General features: G+C 48.6%; 1 protein-coding gene across 2 annotated transcripts in view; it reads left to right on the top strand.

Annotated features, from left to right (window-relative positions):
* The window catches only part of CSF2RA (colony stimulating factor 2 receptor subunit alpha), a 28,572-nt gene extending 19,693 nt beyond the window's left edge, over positions 1-8,879 (top strand). The window contains exons 7-12 of one of the 2 annotated variants that reach the window (XM_077146049.1): positions 1,288-1,421; positions 1,571-1,600; positions 3,371-3,506; positions 6,287-6,383; positions 7,184-7,265; positions 8,322-8,879. In XM_077146049.1, the coding sequence (XP_077002164.1) occupies positions 1,288-1,421; positions 1,571-1,600; positions 3,371-3,506; positions 6,287-6,383; positions 7,184-7,265; positions 8,322-8,399 (557 nt within the window). In that variant the 3' untranslated portion in view covers positions 8,400-8,879. Of the gene's footprint in view, positions 1-1,287; positions 1,422-1,570; positions 1,601-3,361; positions 3,507-6,286; positions 6,384-7,183; positions 7,266-8,321 lie in introns of both variants that reach the window. The other variant, XM_077146048.1, reaches the window with a different exon arrangement.
* Positions 8,880-9,984: the final 1,105 nt, after the last annotated feature.

Here is a 9,984-nt window from a genome sequence, read left to right as displayed (position 1 = left end):
CTCCAAATCCCCAAGTCCTGATGTCAGCTCAGCCGCACATGCGGGGGTTTCCGGGGTGAATGGGGAGATGTTCCGACCAGGGGTGGGAGAGATGCCGGCCCCTTAGGGACTGCCATTTCCATGTGGTAGCCAGGCACAGCCTTCCCTCACCCCATTTGGGGTCTGTACACATTTCCACATCTCCCCGACTTACTTAGAGAGATCCCGGCACCAGAAAAGTCAGGGTAAAGGCTCTAAACCAGCAACTCCAGGCTGGGGTCGGGAGTCTTAGGGTTTTCTGGGTGGTGTTTGCTTTGCTTTTTTAAAAAAAGTTTCTTTTACATGTTCCAAAATTTGCAAGCTCTCTGCCCAGCAAGGCGCAAGTCCCCCTTTGCCCTCTGCCCAGCCCCTGGAGACCTCTGAACTACGACCCATCTCTACAACTTCTGCCTGGTCAGGGGACCAGGTCACTCCTCTTTCGAGGGCTCTTGCTGGATCTCAGCCAGGCTTCCCTCCTCTCTGGGGGGTTCTCCCCACCCTCAGCCTTCCACAAGGGTTTTTTCTGATCTTTGAAAATGTGCATTTTTCTCCCTTGATCAAGCATTGCCTTTAGTTGACTCTTCCTTCATGTGCCCCTGTTCCGGCCATCTCCACACCTCACATTGTCCCCTGTTTCTCTAACTTCAGGTAACCTGGGACTGCTCACAGCCCACTGGGGGGGGGGGGGGTCCCGTGTCCAGGTAATTGAACCTACGCTGTTCACTGACTTCTCCACTCTTCTCAGCATCCAGAACCTTCTAAGAAATCCGACCCCTTCCTCGCATCCTGGACCACTGGACTTGTCTCCTTTTTGCCAGCTTTTTCTCCTCTTAGAGCGCCGTACACAAGGGGAGGGTGGGGACTCCTTCCTAGCGCTGACCCCTCCTCTCTGCCAAACCCACCCTTCCACCTGTGGGCTGCCCACTTCCAGGGCATGCTCGAGGTCTTCTGGAGGTTATTTCTTCCTTCACGTCTGAACTACAACACCCAACGACTTGCGTGTGGTGTTTCCCTAGCTTGGTGTCCTCTCTGGCCCTCTGTATCCTCCTCTTTCCTTTCAAGCCCCTCCCCCTTCCTGCTACAGTCTCCTGACCCCGAGTTGCCCCTCTCCGCTCATAGCAGCCAGGAGTGACAACAACCAGGCGCCTCGGGGCTGGCCGCTGACCATCAATTTCAGGCCAGTAGGATACAGTGCCCCCTGCCACTGTGGTTCAGCAGAGGCAGCACGTGGGGTCTTCTGGTTCCAGGTGTGTCATGCTTCATTCACAGAAAGGATCAGCCCGCCTGCCAACATCTCCGTGACGTGTAACAGGTCTCACTGCCTCATCACGTGGGAAAGGCCCAAAACCTACCGCCGCCTGTCCCGCGAGGACCTGCAGTTCCAACTGGTCATCCAGCAGCAGGTTTGGGAAGACACACGTGGCCCCCCCACCATCGCCCCGGGCAGCACGGAGGGCTGGGAGTGGACCTGCGCCTGGGCAGAGATTGGGGGGGAGCTTGTGGAAGATGCAGGAATGGAGGAAAATGGATCTTCTGTTCTGGTATTTTGTAGGGCAGTCCTTGTTGCGGCGAGAGTGAACCGGTAAGTTGAGCATTTGTTCTGGAAGATGATTCCTTAGCTTAGCCTGAAGACGGCATGCAAAAGGGTACAGTGGAGAGGCAAACCTGGCTGCAGTGGGGGGGGGGGAGTATCCCAGAAGATGGAGGCAGCCTCAAGGGTATCCTCAGTTTAGAGGGGTGCCCTAGTCTTGGCTGAGTGGGGTCCCTTCAGGCTCGACTTTTCAAGCTCGACTCCCTCCATTGCTGAAAGGAGTTACGTGAATTATACCCGACTGATATCCATACTCTATTGCTAGGCCATTCACCACATTGTAAAGGAAAATGAATATTCAGTATTTAAGAAGATGATTTGTTCTTCTTAACGTGAAGAATTCATCTTCATCATTCAAGTAGCTTTGTGTGCTATTTCCCCCGTCTCGGAACCTCTCTGACCCTCAGTATCTTCCTTTATCACAAGAAGATGTCAATGTGGTGATGAATGCACAACTATGTGATGATATCATGAGCCATCGATTGGATACTTTGGATGGATTGGATGGTGTGGGAATGTATCTCAGTAAAACTGCATTTTGGGGCCAATTCTGTTGGGATACATTCACATACTATGCGATCCATCCAAAGCAGGCAACCAGTGGCTCTCGGTGTCTTCACAAGGTTGGAAAATCATCATCATATTCCAAAATTAAGGCATTTTATTGCTCCAAAAAGAGAAATAACAGATAGGCATAATGGGGGGGATATCCCTTATCCCCCCCATTACTGAGTGGGGTACACTTGTTACTGTTGATGAAGGAATATTAATATATTCCCATTAGCTATAGTCCGTAGCCTGAAATACTTTTTCCTCATATACCAATTATTAACTCCTTGTACAAGTATCATTTATTTGTAGTAGTTCATGAAAGAAGTTATTTATATTTGGAGTGTTAATCTTAAATAACTTCTACATTAAGGTTTACCGTGTCATATAATCCCATATTTTAACAGCAAGCTTTTCTTCTGCTGACATACATGCCTGTAAACTACTTTAAGCCAAGTCCACCTACAATTAAGTCCTATTACTTATAATCCCAATAATGAGGTGCCCTCACCTCTGCCCCTTTCCAAACATTTAAGTTCAATCTCGTTAACAATTCTGTATATAATATGCAAGCACTTTCCATTCTCCAGCTTTGATCTCTCTCTCCATAACCTATGTTTTACGACCATGAGTTTACATTTTCTGGTTAGTTAGTAGTGAAATCGTATGACATCTGTCCCTTTGTGTCTGACTTATTTCACTCAGCATTATGCCCTCAAGATTCATCTGTGTTGTCATGGATGGATTATACTTTGGGTGGATTGTGTGATTAATGAATCTAGCTCAATAAAACTGCATGAAAAAAGGGAAGATATTGAACCTGGTAACTTTAAAATCCCTTGTCCAGGTCTACTGGTATTCAACTACAGCGGCTAAATAATCTTTGCAATTATATTTACAATCTAAGGTGCTTAGGGCAGTCATTTGGTGAATGCACGGCTCATTCATTCAATGTTTTCAGAATATGAAGACATGCATTCATGCCATAGACTGCATATTTTCAAATAACACTCATGTTGAGTAATATGATTAAAAGGTTCTGTTTCGGTATCAGCATTGCACTTTTCAGTCTACAGTTTTCACGATTAGATTAAGAGCATGTGGTTTTTAAATCTTTTAGTAAGGGCAGTTGTGCAATTTAAAAGACACCCCACCCCTCCCTTTCAAACCCAAGTGACAACTGTCTTTAACTTTCTCTCTGAGTATCCGAAGATTTCCATTCATGGCAATTTTGAAAATAAATACAACTTCCCAAGCTATGACCCCAGAGCAAAATATACTTTGAAAATGAGAAGCAAAGATTCCCGGATGCCCAACTGGGGTGATTGGAGTGACCCCATAGAGTTTGGTAAGTGCACTGAGAGTGGGGGGGTGTTCATGCATGGGCAGGAGCAGGCAGGATGGATGTGGGGGCTGCAGTGGGGCGGTGCCCCCCAGGGGACAGTGATGACAGCCTGCTCACAATTGGCGTCTCCTGAGCACTGTGCTTGGCATTTGATGGCACCAGGTGGCATGCTCTAGATTTATTTCTGAGCTGAACCGGGAGGCTCAGGAGACCAAAAGTGTCCCTGTCTTAGTCTGCCAGAGCTGGTGTAACAAAGTATCAAGCACTGGGTTGCTGACCATCATAACAAAGTATCGAGCACTGGGTGGCTGAACATTACAACAAAGTATCAAGCACTGGGTGGCTGAACATTACAACAAAGTATCAAGCACTGGGTGTTTGAACATCATAATAAAGTATCAAGCACTGGGTAGCTGGACATTATGACAAAGTATCAAGCACTGGGTGGCTGGACATTACAACAAAGTAGCAAGCACTGGGTGGCTGAACATTATAACAAAGTATGAAGCACTGGGTGGCTGGACATTATAACAAAGTATCAAGCACTGTGTGGCTGGACATTATAACAAAGTATCAAGCACTGTGTGGCTGGACATTATAACAAAGTATCAAGCACTGTGTGGCTGGACATTATAACAAAGTTTGAAGCAACAAGTAGCTGGACAATATAACAAAGTTTCAAGTACTGGGTAGCTCAATATTGTAACCAAACTATCAAGCATGGAGCAGTTCAAAACCCCAGGTTATTCTCCCACAATTCTGAAGACCACAACCTGGAGGGTTTGACAGTGATTCCACACCGTGCCTCCCTTCTGGCTTCTGAGGCTGCCAGCCATCCTTGGATCTCCTTGGCTTGTGGCCGATTCCCTCCAGTCTCTGCCTTCTCCCCTGCATCTGTCTGTCTATATCCACATTTCCCTCTTCATATAATGGCCCCAGTCGTATTAGATTAGGACCTCATCTGAACTAATCCCATCTGCAGAGACCCTATTTCCAAATCTTGACATTTTCACAAGAAAAGGGGTCAGGGCTTGACTGTGGTTTTTTTTGGGGGGGGGAGGGGTGTTGCACAATTCAACCTAGAATAGTCCTGGAGAAGGGTTCACACAGCTTGACCTCTGTGACTTGGCAGTAACCAAAGAACCCAACTCTCCCAGGAAGAGGAGAATTTAGAAGTTTCTAAACCCCAGGAGGGGACAAATTAATGACTTACCAGAAAGGGACCTGCCCCTCTAACCCTCCTGGAAAAGATGAAGCCACCGCTCGGGGGAAAGCGAAATTGAAAACTGAGCTCTATTTCTTCTTAATCGAGAGAAAGCTATTTCCAGGCAACTAAATTGCAATCACATTCAACTGGTTTCCTTCCTGTAATTTTGCAACCGTCAGAGCCACACGTTTGTGGGCAACCCTTTGAAGTTTGGGACCTAAAGCCAATCTGATCTTGAAAAGCCTAAACTTTTTCCCCTCTAAACATTTCCAAAAGTTTGCAAAACATTTTAGGAAGCGTTTTTATGCATATATAAATCTTACTGATGCAGAATCAATGACTTATTCTTAAACCTTAGATTTTATATGAAATAGTTATTTTGCAATAAATCATAAACTGAAAGGAACTACTAAATAAATCATTAGTTGACGACTTTGGATTTGGCAGTGGATTCTTGGACTCTGTATCCAAACCACAAGCAACAAAACAAAAAATGAATAAAATGGCCCTTATCAAATTTAAAATCTTTGTTGTACCAAAAGACACCCCAAAAAGTAAAAAGACAATCTACAGAATGGGAGAAAATATTTGCAAACCATATATTAGATAAAGGTCTAGTTTCATGAATATAAAGAGCTTTTAAAGCTCAGTAATGAAGAGACAAACAACCCAATTAAAAAGCAGGCCAAGGAATTGGCTTGATATTTTAATGCATACAGTTTTAAACAAATGTAACTCTCTTCTAGTTGGCACTTTTCATTTTCCTTGTTATCTGGGTGTTCTAGTTTGCTAGCTGCTGGAATGCAATATGCCAGAGATGGATTGGCTTTTAATAAAAGGGGATTTATTTTGTTAGTTCTTCAGAGGAAAGGCAGCTAACTTTCCACTGAGATTCTTTCTTACATGGAAGGCACAGGATGGTCTCTGCTGGCCTTCTCTCCAGGTCTCTGGGTTCCAACAACTTTCCCCGGGGTGATTCCTTTCTGCAGCTCCAAAGGTCTGGGCTGAGCTGTGAGTGCTGAGATGAGGTATGCTGAGCTGCTTGGGCTGTGCTACATTGAGTCTCTCATTTAAACACCAGCCAATTAAGTCAAACATCATTCATTACAGCAGGCATGCCTCCTAGCCAACTGCAGATGGAATCAGCGACAGATGAGGTTCACGTACCATTGGCTCATGTCCACAGCAACAGAACTAGATGCCTTCACCTGGCCAAGCTGACACCTGAATCTAACTACCACACTGGGATAAGCCCTTTTAACAACAAATTTAATACTTTTTGCAATGTGGCACATTTTATCGGGTAACATTTAAAATTATAAAGTGATGGAAATTGAATTTGGTTAGGACAATCCTGATACAATTGGGTTGGGTTCTTTTTTCATGCTCTCAGGGTTACTTTTGCCTCGTGAGCTTCTTTTTGCAAAGAATTTGGGATGCAATGTTTTTCTTTAAGTGTTTCCCCTCTGCTCTGGATGTTTCTGTTTAGCGTTGAGGCAGGTAGGAAATGAATACCATGTTGATAAGGGATGGAAGATGCCTCCTTGGGGGTCTCTCTCTCTCTCTCTCTCACCAGGTACTGAAGAAAGAGAGTCCAGCTCTACTTATATCTACATCCTCGTAGTCCTGGGGACACTCGTCTTTAGCCTGGCCATCGGATGTCTTCTTAAGAGGTAATCCTTTAACACCGCAGTGGAGTCACAATAGCCTCATTCACTAGGCTATGGATGGATGAAGGGATGAGCCCACGTGATATATCACATGGTGGAATATTATACAGCCCCGAAAAGGAATGGCGTTCTGACGAACAAGACCATGAGGCCTCATGAAAGAAGCTGGGTAGAAAATGATGCAAATTGTGTGGTTCCACTTTTACGAAGTATCTAGAATAAGCAAACAGAAAATGGATGTGAGGTTAGCAGGGACTGGGGGAAGGAGAATGGGTAGTTAGTGCTTCATGGGCACAGAGTTTTGTTTGGGGGTGATGGAAACGTTCTGAAGGGGATGGTAGCCCAATATTGCAGATATAATTAATGTCATGGAATCACTTGCTTCAAAATGGTCAAAGGGTAAGTTTCTGTACATTTTTTTAAGAAAAGAAAGGGAATTTCTTTGCAAATGGTACTTTGCAAATACGTGAGGAAGACAAGGGTGCTTAATAGAAAATCAGTCTTTTTCCTGACCAAGAAAAAGACAACTTCCAAAAGTTCCCGCCAGTATGTGGGTTTTCTGGTGTGAAACACGTTTGGAGGCAAGAATAGACAGACATCCATAGAGATGCCCACGACAGATCTTTCTAGAATTCTCTGGGCAATTCCTTGCAGCATCTCCTATTTTCTCCTGTGTCTAAGATGTTAACCATCCTGTGTTTCTTCAGTGGACATGCTCAGAAGGATTGAGGCTGGACTTTCTCTGGTATGAAACACTGCAGCCATTCTGGCCCATGAAGAAACCTTCATCTTTGTCTCTCCAGGTTCCTTGTGATGCAGAGTTTATTCCCTCCGATTCCGCAGATCAAAAATAAACTGAACGACAACTATCAAACAAGCCAGCAGGTGAGTCCGGGCAGGCAGGGGGACGAGTCTCCGTGGAAAGATACTGGGATCCCTGGAGGTCACCTGAGTTTCCCCTGCCGAGCTCGGAGGCATCATCTCTCTGTGTGCATGGAGGTTCCTGCTTTAAAGCCTTTCCTGGGACTGGAGGTTGGATCGAATCTGGGAGTGGTGTCAAGGGAAATCGTGTGTGTGTGTGTGTGTGTGTGTGTGTGTGTGTGCAAGTGTGCGTGTGAGATAGAGGTGGGGGGGAGAAGAAAAGGAAGAGGGCTAGGTGGAAAGACAAGGAGGGAGAGGAGGACGAAGATGCAAAGAGAGGGAGGGGGAGAGAAAGAGACAGAAGAACAGAGAGAGGGAGAGAGAGAGATGGGGGAAGACAGAGAAAGGGGCTGGGGGAAGAGGGAGGGAGAGCAAAGAAAGGAAAGGACAGAAAAGAGGATAAAGGAAGGGAGAAGAGGGGGGTGAGAGGTGGACAGGAGACACAGGGAGGAAGAGAAAGAGGGAGGGGAGAGGCAGGGGAGAGAAGAGAGGGAAGAGGAAAGAGGAAGAGAGAGAGGAGGTGAATGAGAGAGAGAAATCTGGGGTTGTGGACAGTCCCAGAGTGGCTGAGGGACAAACGACCTCGTCTCCCCAGAGGCCCCTCAAGCATTGACCCTCCCTGGGACTCATTTGTCCCTTCCTGCCTTCCCCCACCACCCCACCGCTGCTGTGCTCCAGTGACCTGCCTCCAATTACATGCTCTGCCCACATCCTCTCCCTGCTCCACCTCTCCCCTCCATCCTCTACTCTCTCCTCCCCTAAATGCATCAGAACCAGCTTTTCACCTCCCCCCACCACCTCCCTCATCTTTCCAGCCTCAGGGCCTTTGCACCTGCTATTTCCACCCCTGTACTCTGGTGTCCCTTTTCCAGGCTCCTTGCAGGGGTGCTTCCTGCTGGTTCTTCAGGTCCTGGCTTAAGCGTCCAGCACAGACCTGGGCCCCAGTCTGTCCGCCGAGCCTGGTGGCTGCCCACCGAGCCCATGGGCTGCTAACAGCGTCCCTCCCGGGTTCCCCCGCAGGCCACCTGGGAGGAGCTCGCGTCGTGCACAGGGAAAGGCGGAAACGAAGAGATCCTCACTGTCCAAGAGGTCGCCTGAATTGCACTGCCTGCACCCCAAGGCGGGAGTCCCGCAAGGGTTGCTTTCTCAGCGTGGCGAACATGGGCACACTTTCTCTTTCCTAAATGGTAAAAAAAAAAAAAAATGTGATCTCCTGTGAAGCCGCTTGGACTCAGAAGGGTGCTTCGAGGCCAGTTGAGGCCGATAATGCAAGGCCACCCCATAATGAAATGACCCCTCCCCGGGGAGCCTGGAGCTGCATCCTCCCTGCCAGCGGCCAGCAGGGACCTGGCCCCGTCCGAGCATCGTCCTGCGCCTGGCTCTCTCTGCTCCGGTTGAGCTGTGACTGAGCTCCCCAGGGTGTGGTACCAAATAACTGCACACAGGGTGGCTTATCCCTTTCCCGGTCATCATCATCCCTGGACTGATGTCCATCTCCAAGACTCATCTCTCCGACCTCTGCTTCCCTCTCCCTCCATCCGAGCCTCCTGCCCCTCCTATAAAGATGCTACAATGACACTGGGTTCCCCGCACCATCCAGTACAGTCTCCCATCTCGGCATCCGTGACTCATCCCGCTGGCCGGGGTCCCTTTGCCGCGTGACGTGACAAAATCACAGGTTCCCGGGATGTGGATGCCTGACACCCAAAGTGGCCACAGTCCCCAGTGCCCCAGGGGTTTAAGGGTCAAGAAGGAAAGGGCGCTGGGGAATTTGGGGAGCGGTTGTGCGGTTTGCAGCTTGCCGTAGGCTTGCAATCTGCATTGGAGTTGTAAGTCCTGCTTTCTGCCCTGAAAACACCAGCCGGCTCCAGGCTTTGGGGTAGGGGAGGGACCAGGGCAGGCCCAGAGAAGAGAGGCAGCCTTCCAGAACCTTCTCAGCCTCCCCTTCGGGCCCAGCAGCCAGAGCCCTGGAGATGGAGCCAGGAGCATTTCAAAGAGAAGGGGTGGGGTCCCCAGGCTGGCCAGGGGCAGGAGTGGAGTCTCCGCACACAGGGTCTCGGGACACAGGCATCTTCAGGTGCGGTTTGGCCCAACCGCTGAACTATCGGGGACCCTCTACTCCTCAGCTTCTCACTGCTTGCTAGACGACACTGCCGCACGCAGAAAAGGGGCTCGAGCCGGGGGTCTGGGTCCAAGGGGCGCGTGCAGGAGACCTCGCTGCGGGTCTAAAGGACTGGAGGCCGAGTCAATTAAGGCATGAAGCGAGGTAGCTTTATTGTTGGTAGACGCTTATGCCAGGGCCGCCAGTAGCTAAAGACCACAAGGCTTGACGAGCCCTGGATTATATACAGTTTGAGGAGAGGCGGAGTTAGGGCGTGGCCTCCAGGGGAGGGTAGCCAATCACACAGGGAGGACGGATGAGTGACTGTGACCATAGAGATGCTGTTCCTGAGTGTACCCGTAGCAGAGGATGTTGGGTAGGTGGAGGACTAAGGAGAAGGCCGAGACAAGGCTGCATCATCACTAGTCGCTGGTGAGGCTTGTAATTCAGAGGCTTAGAAGAACCGGAGGTACCAAAATGGCGAGGGAGGGAGAGAAAGAGACTAAGCCACCAGGCCAAGAATAAAATTATGCCACATTCAGGGTGGGACTCAGTATGCCCAGGCAGCTGGGACTGCAAGAC

Source organism: Tamandua tetradactyla, chromosome X (assembly GCF_023851605.1).
Source record: "Tamandua tetradactyla isolate mTamTet1 chromosome X, mTamTet1.pri, whole genome shotgun sequence".
NCBI classification, from domain to species: domain Eukaryota; kingdom Metazoa; phylum Chordata; class Mammalia; order Pilosa; family Myrmecophagidae; genus Tamandua; species Tamandua tetradactyla.
This window is presented reverse-complemented; position numbering and strand designations above follow the sequence as displayed.